This window comes from Pelophylax lessonae (genome assembly GCF_965119305.1).
Source record: "Pelophylax lessonae genome assembly, chromosome: 6".
NCBI classification, from domain to species: Eukaryota; Metazoa; Chordata; class Amphibia; order Anura; family Ranidae; genus Pelophylax; species Pelophylax lessonae.
In genome coordinates this window covers 280223893-280250876 of record NC_138773.1, presented here as the reverse complement: position 1 = coordinate 280250876, position 26984 = coordinate 280223893, and the positions used below count along the sequence as shown (strand labels likewise).

The 26984-nt window shown below is 41.5% G+C and overlaps 1 protein-coding gene across 1 annotated transcript in view; it reads right to left on the bottom strand.

Annotated features, from left to right (window-relative positions):
• Positions 1-2770: 2770 nt before the first annotated feature.
• NMI (N-myc and STAT interactor) overlaps positions 2771-26984 on the bottom strand; it is a 47662-nt gene continuing 23448 nt past the window's right edge. Inside the window, exons 4-9 of the mRNA XM_082262280.1 lie at positions 24357-24473; positions 20813-20984; positions 13492-13598; positions 13200-13386; positions 10745-10851; positions 2771-3517 (exon numbers count right to left, since the gene is read on the bottom strand). Of these exons, the coding sequence (XP_082118406.1) occupies positions 3323-3517; positions 10745-10851; positions 13200-13386; positions 13492-13598; positions 20813-20984; positions 24357-24473 (885 nt within the window). The 3' untranslated portion in view covers positions 2771-3322. The remainder of the gene's footprint in view (positions 3518-10744; positions 10852-13199; positions 13387-13491; positions 13599-20812; positions 20985-24356; positions 24474-26984) is intronic.

The window sequence follows — 26984 nt, the reverse complement described above, 5'->3', positions numbered from 1 at the left end:
TCACCTTTTTTAAAACAATACCATGAATATGTCTAAGCCCCCGTTCACACTAAGGCGGCCTGGTCGCCTCACAGGTCGCCTCCCATAGGGAAGCTGCGGACCCGTTCTAATAGGAGCGACACAAGTCGCTCCGACTTAGAAAAAGGGTCCGGAGCTTCTTTGGGGGCGACCCGGAGGCGACCGCCATAGACTTCAATATTATGAAGGAGGTCGCGGTGCGAAGTAGCGTCGCTCGTATGTGAACGGGCACTTAGATTGTAAGCTCTTATGAGCAGGGCCCTCTTGACTCTGTTATTGTATTGTAAGTGTACTGTCTCCCTTTTATATTGTAAAGTGCTGTGTAAACTGTTGGCGTTATATAAATCTTGTATATTAATATTAATAATAATAATAATAATAATGAAAAACAATAGGCTTAGGACAAGGCTAGGGGAAAAAGCTACAAAACATATTCCTCACCCTTCCCAGCTAAAATGATCTGTTGTTAGTGGAAATTTCCTTTAATAAAATGAGGTACACAAAGAAGCATTGAAATAACTTTTATTAGTCACTCAACTTTTAATTATTCATTTACATACGGCAGAAGAATATTCAGTGCCCAACTATTTGCCATACAAGTTCTGTATAGAAAAAAAAAATGTTGGGAAAAACGCAAACTAAGAAGACCCATTTCTCCATAGATAATTCAAGAGGCAGTACAGACAAACATGTAATAAAAATAGGTCATACATTATTTTTATAAATCAGCCTTCCAAATTACTTTGTTGTTTTTTACCAATTTTGAATCTCTTTGTTGTTTTATTGCACATTACATTTAATATTCATGTATTTATTAGTCCTCCTGAAAAAGCATGCTGTTGAAAACAATACTCCTGATACTGTGCCTTAAAGTCAAACTAAAGACAATTTTTTTTTTTTTTTTTTTTAATAAATTAATGGAGGGATATAACCATAGTCAGTTGTTTTTGTATTGTTTAGAAGCACAGTGAGAGGTGCATCACCTCTGCATTTATATATGTGAGTACTGTAGCAAAAGCTGATTTTTATATTTTATCTTTTAATGGTCTATTGGTTGTTTTTGTTTAAAGGGAGAGTCCATCTTTACAGAAAATCTGTAAGGTAAGGCAGCCTCCCAGTGTCTGAAAGAGGGCGATCAAGGGACACTGGTACAGGAGGACCAGGGGGGATGGGGAGGGGATCCAGTGTAAGTTCACCTTACAGATAATTTGTAAAGGTGAACTTACACTTTAAACTCTTATTTTGAATATTGCTTTAAGGTTATGTTATGTGTCCCATGAAACACAGAAATTGGACTGTTATCTCTGGCATTTATGTGCCATTTACAGTTCCAGGAGGAGTACAATTGCCTAAAAATGCTTATAGAAAGATATATGTAAAGCTCCAGTAAAAGCACCAGAATCCCAAAGTGACCCCAAGTTAAAGTGAGCATTGTCCATAGAGTCTATAATCCACTAAATAAAGTGTTAATCACAGCTAAAGCACAGGGCCATGCAGCTCCATCTGCCAGCAGGACACTGGAAGCTGTGAAGACATAAAGGAAAAAAACAGAGCGCACAGCTTATTACCTGAGTGTTCATTCAGATAATAGTGGCCAGCATTCAGGGTGTGATCTTGGATTCAGGACCTGAAGAAGGAGGCCACACCCTCTGAAACGCATTGTCTTGGCAAGCCCAAAACATCTCTTGTCAGCTGGCACAGCTTGGAGTCACGTGATCATGGAGGCGAGAGCAGCTTCTCCATGGACTCAGAATTCTTGTTTAGGATGAGCGGCTCACATGCAGCCTTTCGGCTGCTGCATTCTGGATACCATTCCTCTCTGCCATCAGCTCTTTTATCCTCCAGAGGATCACACCCTGAATTCCGGCCACTATTACTTGAATGAACACTCAGCTTTACACAACTTTTGTGAGTGCAACTTGTTTTTAATCTTTATTTTTTACTCAGTAAAACTGTATTGCACAAGGAGCCTGTGCGCTCTGTTTTTTCCTTAATGAAATATATAACTGACTGCAAGAGCTGTATACCAAGCATACCTGCTAACGAAATTTGGAAAGTTTTATATTAAAACTAAATTCCAGGAATTCAGCCACTTTATAACAAGTGCAGGCACATTATGAGTTAAGTCCAACAAGGTGCATGCCAACTCCTGGACTTGTATATCTAAGCGGTTTGATGCACTCCTGGAGGGGACACCGGGGCTCTGAGAGGAGTTAAGCACACAGAGCAGCTATGGCCACCCTCCCCTCCTCTCGCTTCTGCTGCCCATTCACAGAAGCCTTTGTATTTTGTAAATGAGTTTAATTAATACAAAGTATTCTGTGACTGGGCAAAAGAAGGGGAGGGGCATAACAGAAGCAGCGACATTTGAAGAAACTGAGGCCAGAGTGTTCAGCATTGGAGCTCCATCAGCTATCTTCCTGGAGCACAATAAAACTGTCAGATGTAAATTAAAGGGATAAGTCCATGAGGTGGTATGTTCCTAACTCGTGATATGGCTGCAGTTTTCAAAAAATTCCTGAATTCCTGGAGTTAACCTTAAAGGTGGGCTGAGGGTATTCTGAGGCCATGCAAAAGGGAAATTTCTGTTAACATCTTGTCGCCCACATAACGCGTATGTGCAACAGCAAGGAGGGATGGCTTGAAAGCCCACATGCTGCACATGTGTCCATGGACAGCCTTGACTTCTGTGCTGAAATTGAGCTCATTGCATGCTCCCAGTTCAAGGACTGAGCTGTCATAGTCAGCTTTTGATCATGTGACCACTGTGACAGCCATTTCCCCAATTGTACAGATCCACTTAAAAGGACACTGGGACTGGGCCAGGAGAAGTTAATCAAATGAGATTACAGCAATTACAGCATGGCAAATACAGAATTAGAAACTGCACTGTTAGTAAGAGCCCAAAAACAACAGAGGTACTCCCCCAGCATCATTAGGAGTCCAGGCCTGCTGCTATTTACGGTGCCAGGATGGATACAATCTTTCCCTGTAATATGTATTGTGTCTGACAATAAGAGCTGCACTACTGGATTCCACCAGTGTGTGGAGCTTTAATATAGAACTGCAATTCCAAATTCTACTGGATATTTGAAATTACAGCTCTCACAGTCACATAAAATAACCAAAAAAGACTAGAAGCCAAGGGGGTTCCCTTTGTGTTGATTCAAAGCTGGAAATCTTTATTAAATATGATTTATAACACAGTCACAAGACAGCAAACGCAATTCCAGAGTAATTGCAGTGCCATCAATTTTTGGCATGGCAGCTTTATGTATTAGGAAATAGGGAGAGACCGTACACCTTATTTTAAATCCTCCTCGAATACGAGTGTTTTTTTCCTATCATGGGAAAACACAGTATTTTCCACCTCACCCCCACCATTGCTTTCTTTCTGGAAGTGGATCTGAATGACATCTTGAACATCATCCTCATCTTCATCATCAGCATTCTTGATGCCAGTTAATAGCACTGACCTTGAAGAAGCGGCAGAAAACATCTGCAATGAAACACAGCAAAATTACTTCCATAATTATATAAAACAATTCATGAGGATATGAATGTCTCATGTAAAGGAAACGTATATTGCATTTTCATTGGATGCATTTTGAGTTAATATTGTAGTTTTTACCTTAAAGTGGGTATAAACTAGTGATCGACCGATATCGTTTTTCTAATACCGATATTTTGGTCATCGGATAACGGTATCGGCCGATATCTTCGGACATGTAAAAATGTTTATTTTTTTTTTCTAAAGGTACTCCTTGTGGAGGGATCTGGGGAGTCTAAAAGACCCCAAACCCCTCCTCGGCACTGAAAAGCATTCAAAACGCCAAGTTTGGCTGTTTTGAATGCGGTCAGTTTTTTTAATTCAGCGCCGAGTACCCGGAAGTGATGTCATGACTTCCCTTCTGGGTTTTTTACATGGAGAACGACGCATGCGCACTTGCGGCAGGAATACCGGCTTTCACGGGAACACATCTTCATGCTACACCGGGTCTTCTCTTCGGCGGCGGTGGTGGAGTTAGGATGCCCGTGTCTCCCGGTGGGACGGGAGACCCAGGTGAGCTGTGGAAGGCGGCGGGAGGGGGGGGATGTCCCCTCCCGCTCCTTGTAATGACAGTCGAGCGGCTTCTCAGCCGCATCGGTTGTCATTACAAGTCAGCCGACTATCGGCTATGGACACCGGTACGGGGGGATGCCTCTAGCTGCAGGCATCACCCTGGCACATGCACTTTCCATAAATATCGGCAATATCGGTAACCTCAGGGGCCGATTCCGATATATCGGGGAAAGTGCATGTCGGCCCCCGATATATCAGTGTTGCTGATAATCGGTCGATCTCTAGTATAAACCTTTCATATACCCATAGCTCCCAACTGTCCCTGATTTCGTGGGACTGTCCCTGATTTGGAATATTGTCCCTCTGTCCTCCTAATTTGTCCCTCATTTTGGTCTGATCTATATAGCTGTATATACAATGCACTATTTTGCTTTCAAAAAGTGTTTCCCAGTGCTAAACTTTTAATTCAATTTCTAAAATAATGCATTTGTAAATGTCAAAAGCCAGTATAAAGGAATAATAGTTGTAAAAGAAAAAAAAAAAAGGAAGAAAAAAAAACTTGTGGGTTTAACTACTCATTTTTAGTATACAGTACTTCTCCTTTAAAGCGGAGTTCCGGCCTCAAAATCGAAAAAATCTCTTTTGGGAAATCCGCTTGCTAAGGGCCACCTGAAAAAGAAATGGATGCTCCCAATTTATTTTTTTTTTGGTCACTTACCTTGATGAAGAAAATATACTCACCTTCCTTAAACTTTCCTCCCTCGGCGGCCACGGCCCGCGCCGTCACTTCCGGCTTGCGATGACTCCTGGGAGCTGAACGTCATCGCTCCCAGGAGTCAATGCACCTGCACCGGCCCCGCTCGTCACTTCGGGTGCAGGCGCGGCATTTCCTGCTAAACAGCTTCTGGACATGCCCAGAAGCTGTGCAGGGATGCCACGCTTGCACCGGAAGTGATGAGCGGGGCCGGTGCAGTGCTTTGTGGGACTCTGACGTCACCGAAGAGGCCGCAGAAGAGGACGCGCTGGCTTCAGCTGCCCACACCCTGAGATGGCAGCGCTGGAGAAGAACTTTTCAAGGTAAGTATTTCTTCTTACAGGTAAGTGCGACCCGGGACAGTACAGAGGCTATCCATTGTGGAATGCACTAGCCCTGACTGTCCCGGGGGTATTTTTATCTAAATTTGACCCCCGAGGCTGGAACTTTGCCTACATACTTTTGCTAATAGGCGTCTCTCGTTCCCGATTCAAAAAGTTGGAAGGTATGTATACCCAGTGAAGTGACTGGCCTCAGGTGACAATATACAAAAAAAATGGGCTAACTTTACTGTTTAGTATTTTTTAAATGCAGTGAAATGTGATTTTTCTAATTTTTTCCAAAAAAATGGCATTTTAAAGACCGCTGCGCAAATACCGCGTGACAAAAAATTTTGCAACGACCGACATTTTATTCTCCAGAGTCTTTGCTAAAAAAATATATATATTGTTTGGGGGTTCTATGTAGTTTTCTAGGAAAAAATACTGCTTTTAACTTGTAAACAAAAAGTGTCCAAAATAGGGCTGGGGCTTAAGTGGTTAAAGAAACCTTATAAGTAATAAAAAATAATTTTTAATAAAAGGTATTCCCATAAAAAGAGAAGATGAATGAGATTAAAAAAAAACATTTTTAAAGGAGCTCTTTGAGCTTGAACAAAGGCATAAGAAGGAGAATGAAAAGGAAATTCAACAGTTGCTTGTGCTAAAAAGAGATGAATTAAAGATACTAAGGGAGCAAGAAGTTAGGAGAATCTTTAACAGAGCAAATAAAGAGAGATATCAATGGGGAAATAACCAGGGAAACACTTAGCAAATACTGTATAATAAGGAAGAAGAAATCAAGGGGGTATATAGAGAGAATTAAAAATAAGAGGGGAGAGTTAGCGTACTCAACAAAGGAAATAGCTGAAGAATTCCAGAAGTTCTATAGTGAGTTATATGCAGTTAGATCGGAAAGGGGAAAGGTTAATGATTTAGAAAGAAAGGTAAAGATACAGGAGTATTTAAAAGAAGTTAATTTACCTAAATTGAAAGAGAGAGAAATGATGGATTTAGAAAGAGATATTTCTCAGGAGTAAATCTTAACAGCTGTGAAAGATTTAGGTATAGGAAAGAGGGCCGGATGGTTACACAGCAACCTATTATAAAAATTTAAAAGATATACTTGTCCCCAAATTAGAGACATACTGGAACTCATTGAGGGACGGAAGGGGGATGAGAAAGGAAGCAGCATTAGCCCATATTACAGTAATACCAAAGGAAGATAAGGACCCCACACAATGCTCAATTACAGACCGATATCATTATTAAATATTGATATAAAAATATACGCAAAAATATTAGCCACAAGGATGAAGGGTCTAATGTCAGAGTGGATACAAAAGGATCAAGTGGGATTTGTACCAGGGAGAGAAGGGAGAGACAATGGGATAAGATCTTTGTTACTTATTCAAAAAGTGGAAAAGGAAGGAAGGCCCATCAGCTCTCCTTTTCTCAGTAGACACGGAAAAAGCCTTTGATAGAGTGGATTGGAATTTTAAGATGGCAACATGGGAAGATTTAGGCATTGGACCGAGAATGATTCAGTGGATTAAAATGTTATATAGAAGTCCAACGGCAGCAGTCAAGATAAACGGGGCTCTGTCACAGGCCTTTGAGCTGAGAAATGGCACGAGACAGGGATGTCCTTTATCCCCACTATTGTTCACTCTGACATTGGAGCCCTTATTGGCAACTATCAGGAATTGTACAGACATTAGGGGTTTGATACTAGAAGGAAACTAACACAAAGTGGCAGCATATGCTAACGATATTTTATTTTATGTCTCTAGTCCTAGAATTACCCTACCTAATATAAGCAAACTTTTGAAACATTATGGAGATCTGTCAAATTTTAAAATAAACCCCCAAAAATCAGAAATCCTAAATATAAATTTAGATAAGAGAGAAGGGAAAAAATTACAGGAAGAATTCCCAAATAAGTGGCAAGAAAATTTAAGTTATTTAGGGGGTTAAAATTAACATCAAAGTTAAAGAATCAGAAAGATTTATATATTATATAAATTATATACTGCTATTAAAGGAAATTAAAACTGATTTAAGGGAAGATTTATATAAACCCATATCCTGGTTAGGACCTATTAATATGATAAAAATGAGGATCTTACCAAAAATACTCTATATATTTTATATGCTCCAGATACATATCCCACAGAGTTATTTTAATATAGTTAAAAAAATGATAGGAGGGTTTATCTGGCAGAATAAAAAACCTAGAATATAATATGATGTACTAAGTAAAGATAAAACACAAGGAGGGTTAGCGGTACAGATTTTAAAAGATATTATAAAGCAGTTTTACCAACTAGAGTTATAGATTGGACATTCAATGCACAAAGGAAAAGCTGGGTAAAAATAGAAAACACAGTAAGAGGATATGGGTCCCACATAAGTTTCGACACTTTTCTAAACACACTAGTACACTAACACGGGAAGTATTCAGGGAATGGGATTTATTACGCAGACAAAAAAAAAAATGGGACTATAATTCACCATCAATCACATTTGTAGGAACCAATTATTTTTCACCGGGGAGGGGGGGGGGGTGGATAAAGGATAAAAAGTACAGATAAAGGATATTATAAAAAGAGGGGAAATATACACAATTAATGAATTAAGATGTAAAAAAAATTACTCTGTTGATAGATGCTCGGAGATACCATCAACTAAAGCATTTTATAAAAAGTTTGCCTCACCCAATAAGATCAGGAGAAAATTGAATGCCTTTTGAAAAAATATTGAGCTCAAAAACCACGCCGAAGCAAAGCACATCTCAGATTTATAAGATTCTTACCAGAATGGCGGACCCTGTGGATCCGCCATTTCCAGGAAAAATGGGAGGCCGAGCTTAACGTAAAATGGAATGAGGAAGAAAAGGAGAAAATAATGAGCTTAGCACACGGGACAGCAATAGATATAAAAACGAGGGAAATGAATTATAAGTGCTTGTCAAGATGGTATATAACTCCTAGTAAAGTAAATGTTTATCAACTTGAAAAATCGCCACTTTGTTGAAGGGGATTTGGGATGAGGGGAAATATGTCACATATTTGGTAGGAGTGTCCAATCATATAAATTCTGGGAGGAAATAATACAACTCATACAGGAAATAACGGGAGATAAAGACTTGATTCACACTAGAGCGACTTGTCAGGCGACTTGTCAGCCTGACAAGTCGCGGTCCCTCGCAGTCCATTGACTGCTACAGGACCCGTTCTAATAGGAGCGACACAAGTCGCTCCGACTTAGAAAAAGGGTCCTGTACTACTTCGGGGCGACCTCGGAGCGACTTGCATAGACTTCAATTATGTGAAGTCCATGCAAGTCGCGCCGAAGTCGCGTGCACGGGACTGCACAAGTCGCCCCTGAAGTAGTACAGAGTCGTGCCGCCCCACTGGGAACCGACTCAAAATGTTAAATACCCCTGAAACCTTTTAATTTCATAATACCAAATTAACAATAAAACAATATAAAATGACAGTGATACCTTAGTTAATAAACGCTGCAAAATATCTAATCCCAAAGTTTTGGCAAGTACCAGAAAGTCCTATGGTAAGAGATTGGATAAGGAAGGTTGATATTACATATGATTTGGAAGAGTTGTACTAAAGAGGAGAAGATAAATTAGAAACATTTTTGAAAATTTGGAAAGACTGGAAAGAATTTAAGCGCTCTTTCACACATGGAGTCCGTCGGACGGACTCTGATTTTCTCAGCGGGGGATTGATCCGCCGATCCCCCGCTGAGCAGGAGGATCAGGTCCCCATGCATCTCTAAGGGGGAATCAGATGGGAACGGACCGTCTGTCCGTTCTCATCCGATCCCAATCCGATCCCATCCGATCCGCTGGACGGATGGAAAATAGGGTTTCCATCCGTCCAGATTTGACAGATCGGATCGGATGTCAGTGGACATGTCTCCGCTGACATCCGATGCCCCATAGACATGCATGGGGTGACCATTCAGATCCGCCAAAAAAACTAACAGGCGGATCTGAACGGTCCACCTGTGTGAAAGGGGCCTAAAGGTAAAGAGAAGTTTGTGGAAGTGGGAGGTATGTAAAAAGGGGAGTTGAAAGGGGAATGTGAAGAGCATAGGAGGGAATAGAATTTAAGAACAGATTGAGGGAGTAGGAGGAAGTGGGTGGGTTGGGGGGAGGTGGGTATTTATTATACTTGTATTAGTTATATTTGCAAGAAAGACTGTTTTTTTTTTTCTTGGACTTGTTTTCTTTTCAAATTAAAGTATGTAACAAGTATATTGTAAAATTAATAAAATGTATATAAAACCTATTTAATCCCTTATTAACCCTTTGTTAAACCTAATCAGACCAAATAATCTCCTAACCTATTACTGATTTTTTTTTAAATCTATTACTTTTTTTTTTTTATTCCATTTTTTAATATTAAATATTCATTTTTATTGAACATAACATCATTTAATTATTTTTCTTTTACACATGTTTTGCCTTTTTTTCAGTGTCACATAAAAAAAAAAAAAAGCGTCTTTTTAACATTTGAAATTAGCTTTGCCGTGCTTTGTACAAGAAATACAGTATCATTTTAGTGTCAATACAGGAACGCTTACAGAATAAAATATATACTTTTTTTTTTTTTTTTTTTACAATAAGACCCCGTTAACACTGGGGCTACGCTACTTGCCAGGGCGACCTCACAGGTCGTGATGCGCAGCTCGCACCGCGACCTCGGAGCGGCCAGCACGGACTTCATATCATTGAAGTCAATGCAGGTCGCTCCGGGTCGCCCCAAAGAAGCTCCGGACCCTTTTTCTAAGTCGGAGCGACTTGTGTCGCTCCTTTTAGAACAGGTCCACAGCTACTCTATGGCAGTCGACCCCCCAGTGTGAACGGGGTCTAAAACTACTTTTTTTTTTTTTAACTAAACACTGGTCAAAATAGAAAAAAAGCCTTTATACATCTTTTTGTCTACAGATAACATTTTGCAAACCAATTTTGCCAAAAGAAAGCCTAGTTTGTCCCCAGAAAACAACTGTTATCATAAGTAAAGACAAATCATCGACAAATAAAGAAGGCCCATAGTGAAAATGTAAAAGTTCCATTTGGGGTATTAACCTCCCTAGCGGTATTCCCGAGTGTGGCTTGGGGTTTATTTTCAGTACCAAAAGCGGTAACCCAGAGGATTACCCCAGAATGACACTCACCTTCCCTGCGATCCCCTTCCGTCCTCCCTGCCATCCTCCCGCTCTGTGCTCGGCGGGTGCCGACACCTGTCTTCCGGTTCCCTTCCCTGCAAGCGTTGCGACGCAGGGGGGTGGAACCGGCGGCAAATTCAAAAGTGTAAATACACTAAATGACATGATACAAAGCTGTGATCCTAACGGATTACACTGTATAATGCCATTTCACCACAGGAATTCACCTGGTGACTTTTCCAGTGCCCTGCCTGTGCTTTTCCAGTGCTTAGTGCCTGCAAAATAGAGAACGACCATGGCGTCCAAAAAGCACTCTTACTTTTCCCTGCATGGGAACTGTAACAGGTCACTGCACCAACCAAAACCAAGACATGCTAATATAGATATAGTTTCTTTTACCTGCAGCTTGTTCAGTTCTATATTCACACACGGCATCACTTCAACTTCACATGTGACTTCTCCAGCCATGAACTGGTGCCGATCCCTCTTTAGAACTCTTTGAGCCACTATAAAAGAGAATAATTAAATGATTTTTTTAGGTTTATAGTAGAAAAACTACAAAAAAAATTGACAGCAGACACTGCTGTTTGCATGCGGCCATTAATGAAAGATGTCGGAGTCTGGATGCAGCTCACAGCGGCCAGGTTTGGACAGCCATCTATAACCGCAGCTGTCAGGTCTTTGTGCGTCTACATTTGAACAGCAGCGGCCACTCAGCCTATCAGCCGCAGCTAATAGCGGGCTGATCGCATGCCCCAGTCAATCCACTGATTCTTACGATTGGAATCCGGTGGCCGCAGCTACCCGGCCATGTGAATGTGGCCTATTACTCCCGCAGGAGTTGCATCCATGATGGCCTGCCCTCACACTATGGCATAATTTAGAACCGGTTCACAATGGATTCAGTGCGGGAACCGCATGTGATTTGGAAATGAATTGTACCACATTCCTGTTCAAATCACATGCAATTTTGCAGCAGGACCCTTTGCATTCACAGCAGGACCCTTTTTTCTTGCCGCAGCAGAATCGGGTGGTATGGGTGCCATCCGATTCTGTATATCGCACTGCGTTTTGTGAACCGATTTTTGAGTGTCATTAACTGAACATACACACCTGCAGCAGTTTGCATAAACGGGGTGTGATTTTGATGCGGTGCGGAAACTGCACAGAATTCGCTGCAATTTCCATACCGCATCAGTGTGAACCAGGCCTTAACCCGGAAGATGGAGAATAACTAGTGGCACAAAGGAATTACTGCTGGGGCATCGTAACAATTAGGGATGAGCTCAGATGTGTTTGGATCCTTGTTCGAATCCACCTAAGTGGGCCCACCAGGAAGCTGTCATCTGTCCTGGGTCAATCATCTGTACCCAGGGCATTCCCTGCCCTGCAGCCACACAGATATAAGGGGCGTGTATACGTGTGGCTGTGGGGCAGAAAATGCCTTGATCTCTTATGATTGGCCCAGTACAGGTGACAGCTTCCTGGCGGGCCCACTTAGGTGGATTTGGACCAGGATCCAAACATGCATGTACGCAAGTTCTTTTTTTTTAAAGTTTCTGAGGAAAAATAGCCTGGAGATGAGCTTTATAGCGGTATTAACCCCCAAACCAAAAATATAATATTATTGCAGTTTACCAATCATTAGAGGTGGTATTTGTTTTATTTTTTTAGGCTTTTCTCCCTCTGTTTTCTCCTGGTGATCTGGCCAGCAACACACCTCCTGTATTAGAGGTAGACCACTGGATGAAGGAGCAAAGGGGGCACCTTTAGACAGCAGCATTGTCAGTCTGGGTGGAGGAGAGTGTTCAATGGACCAGCAGATTTACATTCACTAACTGAGGCCAAACTCCAGCTAATACTTTATAATCAGTTACAGCAATGTTTTCCTTTTGGGATAAAGCTGATCATTTTAAGCACCCCTGTCAGTGTTAGATGGTTTGTCTCAACCCTCTAACTCAGAGGCGTAACTAGAACCTTCAGGGCCCCGGTGCAAGAAACCATGAAGGGCCCCCCGGACCCCTGGCCGGGGCCCTCCCTTCAAGCCTGGGGCTCTTCTCACTGATCCTGGGGCCATTTACTCTCATTATTTACCCTTTATTATGGTCCCGCAGCGGGACCCTTTCACAAGTTCTGCAGTGGGCCCCCTTCCTGCCATCTTGGGGCCTCCCCATGGTGGTGGAATGTCAGGGCCCGGTTGCAAGTGTGACCTTTGTGATCCTGAAAGTTCACCCACTGGTTTTTTTTTTTAACAATGTCACTGACTATGACTCTGTCCATTTAGGAAAGGAAGGAGCTGGTAAATTACATATTTACCGACCTCTTCCTGGTTCTCTATTGTGACACATCCCCTGCAGCAGCCGGCAGGAGAGGGAAGGAAGCACAGTGGGAAGGGGGGGGGGCAGCACAGTAGGGGGGGGGACCAGTGGAGCACACAGGGGCACAGAGGCAGCAGAACACAAGTGAATTGGATGGGAGGAGTGGCAGGGGCAGCATACAGAGGAACCAATCTCCTCCATTTTTCTCAGCTACAGGAGGAAAAAGGAGGACAGTGATTTCTCTACATGTTGCCCCGCCACCCCTCCTATCCAGATGTACAGGGGAGCTGCACAGGCCCCCTGGAGCATGGGGCCCAGTTGCAATTGCAACCCCTGCAACCCCTGTAGTTACGCCCCTGCTCTAACTGTTACATCTGTAGGAGAGCTTGTTCAGTTGAAAAACAATAAACTTACTTGCTGGATCACCAGATTAAAATGGAAGAAAGAAAGCCTGCAGTATAATAACTGTTTGCGTTTGGGCTTAATATTGCTTTAATTTCCAAGTTAAATAAACTAGGTGTAAGTTTACAGCATACCTCCATTCTGCAAATAGGTGACACAGGCAGTGTTTTCATTCCTGTCATATTCAACCTCCTCCATCTCTGCACCTCCAATACTAGGTTTATAGAAGGTAAGCTCCACTTTGTCCTTTAGGGTCTCTTCAGGAATATCCTCAGGCAGATTGGAAATTTTTAATTTCTTGCTTGAAATATTCATGCACACCTAAAAAGCAAAGAAGGCAGAAAATCAGTCTAAAAAAAAAAAAAAAAAAAGAAACACCATAGCATGATCCATCCATACAAATACAATGAGAAATACATATTTCACCTCAAATTTCACCGATTTGTCTAATTTAGGTTCCAGAGCTTCCACGTTGACTCTTGTACCACCGATCTCCAGAAAATGTCTTTTTTTGGCAATAACGGATTCAGCAACTATTAGAAAAGTATTTAGAAGAGAGAAGTAAACAGAAAAATGTACGTTTTATTGTCAAGAGTTACTAATTTATTTCACAAATGTGTGTGGAAAAGTTCCCCTTATATACAGTATTAGCCATTTTTCTGTGATGTCGAGGCCCAAATCCATTTATTATTAATTTTTTTTATTTATTTATTTTTTATTATTTATTTTTATCATTTATCCAATTTATTTTTTATTTTTCCTCAAAAGTGGTCTATTTCCTCAGATTTTTATTTCTTACTTTGACCAAATTGGTGACTTCCTGTTTCTATAACAACTGTATAGGAAATGAAGGGAGCGGCTGTCAACGGGAAAGGAAGGCAAACGCAGCAATACAAATATTGTCAGATGTTTTAACCCTTTCTGACCACTCCTAACCACTCCCAACCACTCCCGGGCAGCACATTGGCTAAGTGGTTAGCACTTCCCCCTGGCAGCACTGAGGTCGCAAGTTTGAATCCCAACCATGACACTACCTGCCTGGAGTTTGCATGTTCTCCCTGGCCTGCGTGTGTTTCCTCTGGGTACTCCGGTTTCCTGATTGGTTAATTGGATCCTGTGTAAATTTGCCCTAGTATGTGTGTGTATGAATGTGAATTTGGGACCTTAGATTGTAAGCTCTTTGAGGGCAGGAACTGATGTGAATGTACAATATATATGCAGGGCTGGTACAAGGGGTGGGCAGGAGGGGAAGCTGCCGTGGGCACTGTGGTTTCATGTGATGGGGGGGCACTGTGAGGAGATTGAAGGGGAAGGAGATTTGTGTTGGCAGGGGCTATTAGGGGGGTGGCAGGGGGTGATAATTGCTAGGAATGGTAATTTAGGGGGGATTTGTGTTGCGAGGGGGGATGGGGGAAGATAATTTGTGCTAGAAGGGGGGGGGGGTTGGGGGATTTGAGCTAGAAGAGTTGTTATGGTGAATGAGGTGAGAGTTGTGCTGGGGGGGGGGGGATTTGTGCTAGAAGGGACAATTCAAAGTGTTAATTTGGAGTGGGGGGGGGGGGGTAATGAATACTCAGAAGGGAAATTTGAGTGGTAGAGGATTTATCGTAGGAGGGGTGACTTTTTTGAGAGGGGCATTTGTGTTTGGGGGATTTGAGGGATGGGGGGGCAAAGATTTGTGCTGGGAGGGGGGATGTCAGCGGGGGGGGGGGGGGGTTGTACTGGGAGGAGGGGGAATTTATGCTCTTGGGGTAAGCATGCCGATTAGTGTTCAATTTTTAATTTTTTTGGGGGGGAGGGGGAGGATTTTTGCTGACACATAATGCTCATGCATCTTGAGGGGGGCTCAGTTTGGCATCTTTGCCAGGGCTCTAGATGACCTTGTCCCAGCACTGAATATATGTGAAGCGCAAAAAAAATACAGGTGTATTTCCACGCGCCTCTGGAAAAGGGTTGAATAGGTGATAAAGTGCAATCTAAAATTAATAAATAAATATATAAATAAATAAAATTAGTGACAATAGCAGCTGCTGTATAAAAATGGTGAAATAGTGTTTGTGAATACTTGGTCTAGTGACCAAAATACAGCGCTTGCTTCAATTTAAATATAATAAATACTAAAATAGTAGGTAAAGTGCAATAGTGTGGGTTAAGTTAACATTTTTATTCTGCAGCAGGTTACAAAATAAAATAAAATCTGTGGTTTGCTGTTATGTCTACACTAGTATATATCTTCACTCCCTCTTGTTTTAAAAAAAAAAACATTATTTTAGGGTGTTTGTGTTTTTTGTTCTCCGTGTCCTCATTGGGGAGATTTTCCCTCACTTCCTGTGCCAGGGACATGACTTAAAGCCCAACTTCAACCAAAACATTGCATTATGTCTTGGAGTGGAGATTTTTTTTTTTATTTTGTTTATTTTAAAATCTGATTTTCATTGCTGTCTGACTCCTTTTGAGATATTTTTTGGGAAGGGATGGAAAATCTTTAATGGGCACATTTACAAACCCAATTATAGTATCTATTTTTACTATTTATTACAGATACTTGTATAGCGCTATCAATTTACACATCGCTTCACATATATTGTTTGTGAATACTTGGTCTAGTGACCAAAATACAGCGCTTGCTTAAATTTAAATATAATAAATACTAAAATAGTAGGTAAAGTGCAATAGTGTGGGTTAAGTTAACACAAGTGAAAATAAATATATAAATTCAATGGTTTTGAATAAAATCGTGCATAAATCTTATAAATAGCAATTCATCATATAAACAATTAATTAATGATAAAACAATAATAATCCTTTCAAAAAAATGTCCACCGTTCATATAAAGTGCTTCTGCTCAGACTTGATATACAAGACTCAGATGTTCCTTGTTCCAAATAGATAATAAGGTTGGGTCACTTACCAAATGATGTGGGTACTGAATGCCTTACGGCACCAGAACCAATCAGGCTTAATTAGCCCCCTGGGCTCAACGGATCTCCTCGAGATATCCCCTGGGATGGCAACAATGGCAGCGGATATCCCCTGGGATGGCAACAATCCCTCAGGCTTCTGTGTTAGCGATCCGATTTATATGTATAAGAAAGAAAAGAATGCTCCGGATAGTGCAGTATAAGGTTAAGTTTATTTACCCTAAGTAGGGTTATCAGCTTTAAAAAGTTTTCCAGTCGTTTGCATTGGTGGTCAGCGGTACGGTGCGGGCTGCACGTCCTCTCGGAGCAGCTTCCGACTTCCGGTTCCAGCTTGCGGTCCAACCAAACGCGACGTGCCCTCGCTATGCGTTCCAAGCTAACGCGTTTCGTCACTTCCGGTGACGTCTTCAGAGCTTAGGAGGCATAGCGAACCGTAGGACTTATATAACTCGAACTCCGCCCCTAATCCCGCCCGCAATTATGTAAATTGGCAAGCCGGAAGAAGAGTTACTGCGGAAGTGTCCCCATGTTGTGTATTCCCTTATCGGTATTTAATTTTTTGGACAATACCCATATAAAAATGTAATCTCAAGGAATGGTGCAGCCACGCACTATATACCTATGGTGACCAGGTTAAAAACACATGTATGTTCCATATATAGCAATAAACTAAGACTACATACATAAATTTTGTTGAACCTGAGAGTCTCCCCAGTTAATCTCAACCATATAATAATATTAAAAATACATATTTTAGTTCCTTTAGCAATATGCAGGTTATCAATAAATAGATTAAAATAACAAATATTGGTTAAAATAATTACATATACCTGCTTTAAATTTAGGCTAACAGTACGCAATGGATATATTAAGTTACATATTTTACTTACCCCCCAATATTATTGACCATACACCTCTGAATAAAAATTATCATATTCCATCAATATATATCAGTTCATGGACCGGTAATAAAAAATATCATAATTTGTCAATATATATCAGTTCATGGACCGGTATTAATATAAAACCATTTAAAATACATTAAAATATATTAAATTATTTAGGGAGAGGATGTATCAGATAAAATAAATTTATATTAATTCTATACTATGTCAATTAGTAAAAACATCGGGGACGTGATTGAAATAGATAAATTCTGTTGCCAATAGCCTCCCCTTCCCCCCAGGGAACCCCCTTCGGGTAATTACCCCCAATATAGGGAACCCTATTATCAACAGCCCTATAAGGGAAATAAAAATTGGGACCGACCCTATTACGGGAGGGGAAGAGGGGGAAGGGGAGGCTATTGGCAACAACCCCCCCACCACCCCCACCACATTATTATAAACCCTACCCCCCCACCACCCCAACCCGGAAGAGAGGGGGGAAAAAGGTTGAGAGGCTATAGAGGGAGTAGGTTCCAAAAGGAAAAGAGATCACTAGATCCAGGCACTTTAACCTCAGCGACCTAACCTTTTAGAGACAGAATTTATTAATACCGGTCCATGAACTGATATATATTGACAAATTATGATAATTTTTATTACCGGTCCATGAACTGATATATATTGATGGAATATGATAATTTTTATTCAGAGGTGTATGGTCAATAATATTGTAGGGTAAGTAAAATATGTAACTTAATATATCCATTGCGTACTGTTAGCCTAAATTTAAAGCAGGTATATGTAATTATTTTAACCAATATTTGTTATTTTAACTACCTCCCACCCGGGCCATAGCACATATACGGCCGGGTGGGAGTCTCGTCCTTCTGAATGGACGTTCCGGAACGTCCTTCAGAAGGAGAGAGATCGCGCCGCCGCGGGCGCGCGCAGCGGCGCGATCTCGATGTGCCTGTGTCCCTAGGACACAGAGCAACAAGCCTCGGCAGGAGGGCCCTGTGATTGGCCCTCCTGATCACATGACGGCTGTGACCAATCACAGCCGTCATGTAATGTCAATACAGCCGTTGTAACGGCTTCGATCTCTTCTCCTCCTGACAGATCCTGTCAGTGAGGAGAAGATCAGAGGATCGATTCTGCAGCCGGGGTGATCAGTGAGTATTTCTAATTACTCACTGATCACAGGGGGGGTCTGTGCTGGTAATCAGATGATTGATTACCAGTGCAGCCCTGGGGGGAGGGGATGCCACTAGAGCCACCAGGGATGCCCACCCATGACCACCAGGGATGCCCACCATGGCCACCAGGGATGGCAAACAGGGCTCAGAGAGCCTGCCAGTGGTGCCCCCCTATCAGTGCTGCCCACCAATGCCATCTATCAGTGCTGCCCGCCAGTGCCCGTTATTGCCATCTATCAGTGCCGCCCACCAGTGCCCATTATTGCCCACCAGTGCTGCCTATCAGTGCCCATCAGTGCCCCCATCAGTGCCGATCAGTGCTGCCCATCAGTGCCACCCATTAGTGCCCATCAGTGCCGCCTATCAGTGCCCATCAGTGCCCATCAGTGCCGCCGATCAGTGCCCATCAGTGCTGCCTATCAGTGCCCACCAATGCTGCATATCAGTGCTATCTCTCAGTGCCACATATCAGTGCCCATCAGTGCTGCATATCAGTGCTACCTATCAGTGCCCATCAGTGCTGCATATCAGTGCCACCCCATCAGTGCCACCCCATCAGTGCCACCCCATCAGTGTCTCCTCATCAGTGCCTGTCAGTGTGGTGTCATCAGTGCAGGAAAAAAATTATCTATTTACAAAATTTTATAACCTAAACAAAAAAACTTTTTTTTTTTTTTCAAACTTTTAGGTCTTTTTTTATTTGTGCACCAAAAAAGAAAAAACCTGGCGGTGATCAAATACCACCAAAAGAAAGCTCTATTTGTGGGGAAAAAATGACACAAATTTGGTTTAGGTACAGTGTTGCATGACCGCGCAATTGTCATTCAAAATGCAACAGCGCTAAAAGCTGAAAATTGGTCTGGGAAGGAAGGGGGTTTAAGTGCCCAGTATTGAGGTGGTTAATCTATTTATTGATAACCTGCATATTGCTAAAGGAACTAAAATATGTATTTTTAATATTATTATATGGTTGAGATTAACTGGGGAGACTCTCAGGTTCAACAAAATTTATGTATGTAGTCTTAGTTTATTGCTATATATGGAACATACATGTGTTTTTAACCTGGTCACCATAGGTATATAGTGCGTGGCTGCACCATTCCTTGAGATGACATTTTTATATGGGTATTGTCCGAAAAATTAAATACCGATAAGGGAATACACAACATGGGGACACTTCCGCAGTAACTCTTCTTCCGGCTTGCCAATTTACATAATTGCGGGCGGGATTAGGGGCGGAGTTCGAGTTATATAAGTCCTACGGTTCGCTATGCCTCCTAAGCTCTGAAGACGTCACCGGAAGTGACGAAACGCGTTAGCTTGGAACGCATAGCGAGGGCACGTCGCGTTTGGTTGGATCGCTAGCCGGAACCGGAAGTCGGAAGCTGCTCCGAGAGGACGTGCAGCCCGCACCGTACCGCTGACCACCAATGCAAACGACTGGAAAACTTTTTAAAGCTGATAACCCTACTTAGGGTAAATAAACTTAACCTTATACTGCACTATCCGGAGCATTCTTTTCTTTCTCATACATATAAATCGGATGGCTAACACGGAAGCCTGAGGGATTGTTGCCATCCCAGGGGATATCCGCTGCCATTGTTGCCATCCCAGGGGATATCTCGAGGAGATCCGTTGAGCCCAGGGGGCTAATTAAGCCTGATTGGTTCTGGTGCCGTAAGGCATTCAGTACCCACATCATTTGGTAAGTGACCCAACCTTATTATCTATTTGGAACAAGGAACATCTGAGTCTTGTATATCAAGTCTGAGCAGAAGCACTTTATATGAACGGTGGACATTTTTTTGAAAGGATTATTATTGTTTTATCATTAATTATTGTTTATATGATGAATTGCTATTTATAAGATTTATGCACGATTTTATTCAAAACCATTGAATTTATATATTTATTTTCACTTGTGTTAACTTAACCCACACTATTGCACTTTACCTACTATTTTAGTATTTATTATATTTAAATTTAAGCAAGCGCTGTATTTTGGTCACTAGACCAAGTATTCACAAACAATATATGTGAAGCGATGTGTAAATTGATAGCGCTATACAAGTATCTGTAATAAATAGTAAAAATAGATACTATAATTGGGTTTGTAAATGTGCCCATTAAAGATTTTCCATCCCTTCCCAAAAAATATCTCAAAAGGAATCAGACAGCAATGAAAATCAGATTTTAAAATAAACAAAATAATAATAAAAAAAAAAAGATCTCCACTCCAAGACATAATGCAATGTTTTGGTTGAAGTTGGGCTTTAAGTTTTGCAAAATCCTAGAATTTTTTTTTAGCCATTTTATGCTGCAAAAAAGGTTTACCAACAAGGGTTTACATTGTAAAATATAGGTTTTGATTAAATGGGGAAGGGTTTGAATTTCTGTCAGGTTTTTGTTGCCGCCTGGGCCCAGGACATAGGAATTTGCATGTCCCTGGCACAGGAAGTGAGGGAAAATCTCCCCAATGAGGACACGGAGAACAAAAAACACAAACACCCTAAAATAATGTTTTTTTTTTTTTTAAAACAAGAGAGAGTGAAGAAATATACTAGTGTAGACATAACAGCCAACCACAGATTTTATTTTATTTTGTAACCTGCTGCAGAATAAAAATGGTGAAGTCTTACTTACCATCACCATATAGGTACCAAGATCATCCACATACAATCCTTCTATAATGAGGTAGATCAACAACATATAAAAATACTTTTTCAGAACTGAGTAAAAATACCTTCCTCTTCCTCAAATGTCAGCAGGGCCTGTCCAGCCCCCAGAATAAAGGGGCGACCTGAAGTCATGAAACAAGTGTAGGTGATGTCCATAGGTGCATCGTCTCTTTCATTTTCAGCAGTGGTCAGAGACTCTTTAAAATTTATATTCTTTAGAGGCAATTGACTGTTAACCTGGTGCAAAAACAAAACCAAGGTAACAAACAAAGGATTGATGGGAATATTGGAAAAGACTGAAAACTGGATTGCCCTTTTTATCAGCACCACAGGTATATTTTAATGTATGAGAGTCAGCACTTGGTTCCTACTGAAGCTGGGACTGGAAATTTAACTATAGGCAAAATAAAAAATGACACATATGATGAAGATATTCACTAGCAATAACACAGCAGTTGTAAATTCCCATTGTAACAGTTGTATTACCTGTTTTCTTCCAGTAGATCTACTATTTATCCACTTCCTTTAACAGGGTGACAACGCTGATCATTGTGAAGTGAAATCACGCAGCAGTGTTGTCACCCTTTAGACAGGATATTCCTAGATGGACTTGAAGTTCTGTATAGACTTTAAAGTTACTAAACCCAGGAGCCTGCATTCACTATATCTGGTCTCCCACAGTACACAGAACATGGAAGTGCAATTATTTTAGTAAATATAAACTGCAAAATACCTTTTCTCATCAGCAGTTTATATAGTATCTCACAAAAGTGAGTACACCCCTCAAATTTTTGTAACTATTTTATAATATCTTTTCATGTGACAACACTGAAGAAATGACACTTTGCTACAATGTAAAGTAGTGAGTGTACAGCTTGTATAACAGTGGAAATTTGCTATCCCCTCAAAATAACTCAACACACAGCTGGCAACAAAAGTGAGTACACCCCTAAGTGAAAATGTCCAAATTGGGCCCAGTTAGCCATTTTCCCTCCCCAGTGTCATGTGACTCATTGGTGTTACAAGGTATCAGGTGTGAATGGGGAGCAGGTGTGTTAAATTTGGTGTTATCACTCTCACTCTCTCATACTGGTCACTGGAAGTTCAACATGGCACCTCATGGCAAATAACTCTCTGAGGATCTGAAAAAAAGAATTGTTGCTCTACATAAAGATGGCCTAGGCTATAAGAAGATTGCCACAACCCTGAAACTGAGTTGCAGCATGGTGACCAAGACCATACAGCAGTTTAACAGGACAGGTTCCACTCAGAACAAAACAGAACTCAGTGTCATATTCAGAGGTTGTCTTTGTTAAATAGACATATGAGTGCTGCCAGCATTGCTGCAGAGGTTGAAGGGGTGAGGGGGGTGTCAGCCTGTCAGTGCTCAAAACATAAACCGCACACTGCATCAAATTGGTTTGCATGGCTGTCGCCCCAGAAGTTTGCTGAAGATAAGCAGACTAGGGACATGGATTACTGGAACCATGTCCTGTGGTTTGATGAGACCAAGATAATCGTATTTGGTTCAGATGGTGTCAAACCTGTGTGGCGGCAACCAAGTGAGGAGTACAAAGAGAAGTGTGTCTTGCCTACAGTCAAGCATGGTGGTGGGAGTGTCATGGTCTGGGGCTACATGAGTGCTGCCGGAACTGGGGAGCTACAGTTTTTTGAGGGAACCATGAATGCCAACATGTACTGCCACATACGGAAGCAGGGCATGATCCCCTCTCTTCAGAGACTGGGCCATAGGGCAGTATTCCAACATGATAATGACCCCAAACACACCTCCAAGATGACCACTGCCTTGCTACAGAAGCTAAGGGTAAAGGTGATGGACATGTGTCCAGACCTAATCCCTATTGATCATCCGTGGGATCCCCAAACGGAAGGTGGCGGAGCACAAGGTCTCTAGCATCCCCCAGCTCCGTGATGTCATCATGGAGTAGTGGAAGAGGACTCCAGTGGCAACCTGTGAAACTCTGGTTAACTCCATGCCCAAGAGGGTTAAGGCAGTGCTGGAAAATAATGGTGGCCACACAAAATATTGACACTTTGGGCCCAATTTGGACATTTTCACTTAGGGGTGTACTCACTTTTGTTGCCAGTGGTTTAGACATTAATGGCTGTATGTTGAGTTTTTCTGAGGGGACAGCAAATTTACACTGTTTTGCAAGCTGTACACTCACTAATTTACATTGTAGCAGAGTGCCATTTCTTCAGTATTGTCACTTGAAAAGATATAATAAAATATTTACAAAAATGTGAGGGGTGTACTCACTTTTGTGAGATACTGTAGCAGGCTTGTGACTTCTATCAGTGTCTGGTTAAAGATTGAGATTTTCATTCTCCTCTGACTGTCCTATAAGGCTGCAGGACCCCTGACCCTCTGTCTGGAAAGTGCTGATTGGCCCTCAGATCAGATCAGATGCACTCTCCCAAGAAAACAAAAACTCTCTAGCAATACACAACAAACTGAGCAAGTTTCAGTGGCGGAACTACCAGGGTCGCAGCAGTTGCACTTGCGACTGGGCCTTGGTGTTCCACCACTGTGGGGGGGGGGGCCCAAGACCAAACACCTCCCGCTGTATCTCCGGCTGGCAGCTAACTATACAGTGGAGGGGGTGATCGGCAGTTCTGTGATAAGAGGGGGGGGCAGTGTGATAAGATGGAGGCAGTGTGACAGGTGGGGGGCAGTGTGACAGGTGGGGGGGCAGTGTGATAAGAGGGAGGCAGTGTGACAGGTGAAGGGGGGCAGTGTAACAAGTGGTCACACCTGTCACAATGCCCCCCCTCTAATCACACTATATAAGCACGGCTATCTGTACTCTGATTGTTGCTCATATGGACACTATATGTGTCCCATGCTTTGGACATTTCTACCTGACTTGTCATTGTACACATGTTGCTGTTACAATTTTGAAAAAACTTTTGTGTTATATTTTCATGCGCTCATTAGAGCAAATGTTTGTAAACCCCCTTTTTTCTTACTCTTTAATAAACTATTTTGATGGAAAAAACAAAGGATAATAAAAAGATTTTTTTTTTTTAGTTGTCATAGGAAAAGATACAGTGTATTAAGGCTACATTCACACCTGAGCGTAGCGTTTTTCGCGCGTTTTTTACCGCGATTTTACCGCGATTTTTGCAGCGTTTTTTACCGCGATTTTACCGCGATTTTTACCGCGATTTTTGTGCAGGCGTTTTTAGATTGAATAGAGATCAATGGAAAACGCCTGTAATCTGCCCAAAAAGAAGCTCATGTACTTTTTTGAGCGTTGGGCGTTTTGTATACAGCTTCAAAACGCTCAGATGTGAACAGGGGCCATTGAAATGAATTGGATTTGTCTTGTTGGGCGTTTTGAGAGCTGATCCTAGAGCAGAAAAACGCCCCAAAAACGCCCCAAAACGCCTAGATGTGAACGGAGCCTAAAAAGGAGTTAGAGGAATGCATAAATGAGGGAGAGGCCATGCAGCTACTTTTCTCTCTGAGACTTTGTCATTCTATGGAACCTATATTAGAGCTTAATTATCCAGACTAGATTACTGTAATTACTTTACCTTATTCATTTAAAATATTTTTGGTTTTAGTTTTTATGTGTGACTTACCATTAGGTTATCCTGGATCCTTCTACACATTTTTTCGCTTTCAATTAATTTCTTCTGAAGTTCAGACTCTTCCTCTCTCAGGTCGTCATGCTGTGATCTTAGCTCCAACATTTCGTCCTTATACCACACAAACACAGCAATTTAGCAATTACAAAGGGGTCACGTAGGTAAAATACGCAGCAATTTAGCAATTACAAAGGGGTCACATAGGTAAAATACAGCAGATATGGTAAAGAATTGGCAACCCCCACCTACCTTCTGCCATCCTTCCACACAGCTAGAAGAGCAGATACCATATAAATTACACAACTGCTCTTAGATTAGAAAAAGCATGCCTGTTTCACCTACTGGTTGAGGTAAAATACTGCTGTTGTGGCACACTTCAGCATGCCAGTGGCATCATCTGGCATCAAAGGCGAATTCAATTCAATGCACCGTATCAGCACTTGAGCTTACATTTAATGCTGGACCTGGAATCATTTCAGTATGCTGTTTGGAGACTTCTGATTGATACTCTGGATTGGACCCAGACTTTTCTACTACAATCTGGTTATAGTTGTTGGACTTTCTGCCTCAACATTCTACATGCAAGACAGCCTGATCGCTGTCTCCTTGCATGCTTTCATTCTGAACTATTGCCTGAAAATATGGCAGTTCAGTTTGCTTGCCTGTTACAATATAAGATGTCACCAGTGGGGCAAAGCCAAGAGCTGATACCAAGGAGAGTCATGCATCAAATCCAAATCTATGTGGAGGTCCATGGTGAAGACCAGGTTCCCTTAGAAACCATTCCTTGGGGGAGCCATTGGTTGGTTATCACTGGTGACACAGAAGATCAACACCTACACACTGCCTGGCATTTTGGTTTACAAAATGTGGTTCTGGCTTTTTTTCCACTGGTCCCAGCACCAGGCTCTAAACTCCTGAGTTTGGTCCAGACCTCTCACAGAAAGTAACAAGCCTAAACAAAGCTTGCTGTAGGTTAGGAGCATATGTGGAGATGCCAGTTGTGCAGACTGTGTACAAAACCTTTAATGAATAAAAAGACAAGTGGCAACTCACATATCATCGCCTGTCATCCCATGGAACCAGCAGCTCAGTGGTCCAAGGATATCCACCACTCCAGGCCAGGAAGCTGTGTCACCACCCCAGGCCAGGTGATGCAAAGAAACCATGAAACAAATGGATCCAGGAAGCCAGAGATGTATAGTAACTAAGTAGAACTACTTCACTACTGTACTTAAGTACCGAAAGGCGGTATCTGTACTTTCCTGGAGTAGAATTTTTTTCTACTACTTCCACTTTTACTTCACTACATTTTTTCGATGATTTCAATACTTCTACTCCGATATTTTTTTTTTTTGTGCAGCATAGTTACTCGTTACAATTATAAAAATGACCACTGCCAGAACAGTAGATGGCAGGTTTCATGAAGCTCCAAAAAATGTGTATAATGTCATGTGTACTTTTGACTTTTTTTTACTTCTTTCTTTAATAACTTTAACTTTAATAACTTTAACTTTAATTGTAATAAACTTTTGACTTCTTTCTTTAATAACTACATAACACAGTACTTGTACTTTTACTTTCAGTACTTGAGTAGCAAATTTTTTTAAAAAACTACTGGTACTTTTACTTTCAGTACTTGAGTAGCAAAATTTAAAAAAAAACTACTTGCAATACTTAAGTAGAAAAAATGTTGAATACTTTAGTACTTCTACTCAAGTCACTTTTTGATCGAGCACTTCCACTTCTACTCAAGTCACTTTTTGATCAAGCACATATACTTTTACTCAAGTATGGGTTTCGAGTACTTTATACAACTCTGCAGGAAGCATAGCTCTCTGTGGAGTTAAGCGTCAGGCCAGAAGTGAAGTCATATGCCGGTGGACTGCAAAGGGGACATGCATACGCATGTCAGAGCCGCCCCACTCCTTTCCCAGGCCTATGCTTTCCATGCCTAAAAGTACTGGTTATTTACTGAATACTTTGGAATAGAATGGCAGGGGATTGCGAAAAAGGTGCATGGGGGGTTGTTCTTTTAAAAAGAATTCTGCTCTGAATGGTTAAAGTGCAACATTTTCTTTTAAAACAATTACCATGCCAACTAGGGGTGAGCCGACCAAACTTTCACTGTTCAAGCGTTTAGATAATAACCCAAACATCTGCCACTTTGGCTGCCTGTTTGGCATCTTCTGGCTTTATCCTTCACGAAACAAAAATAGTCAAGCAATAGGAAGCTTTAAAGCGATTAGGCCCCAACTGAATGAATCTCAGTGGTGATTCATAGTAGTACCTGGACTCTCCATGTTAGATTCCCTCTGTCAGATTCCATCAGATGGGTGGTGTGCTCATGGGCAGAATTCATAGATCCAGAATTATTTTTACAGGATACCAAGTAGGTTTATATACTAAAAAAAAGCCTATTACAAAGGTAATCAAGCAACACTGGAAACAGGGGAGTTGACTTCAGTTCTAAACAAGTCTAAAGATATGTTGATTAAAACACTTTAGCAAGGCCCTCCCTTATGGGTTTTGTTGGTGTGCTACATCCCATATGTGTATACTGTTATGCTTCTGTCAGGAAAACTGAAAATGTTATACTTACCTGACGGTAATTTTCCTTTC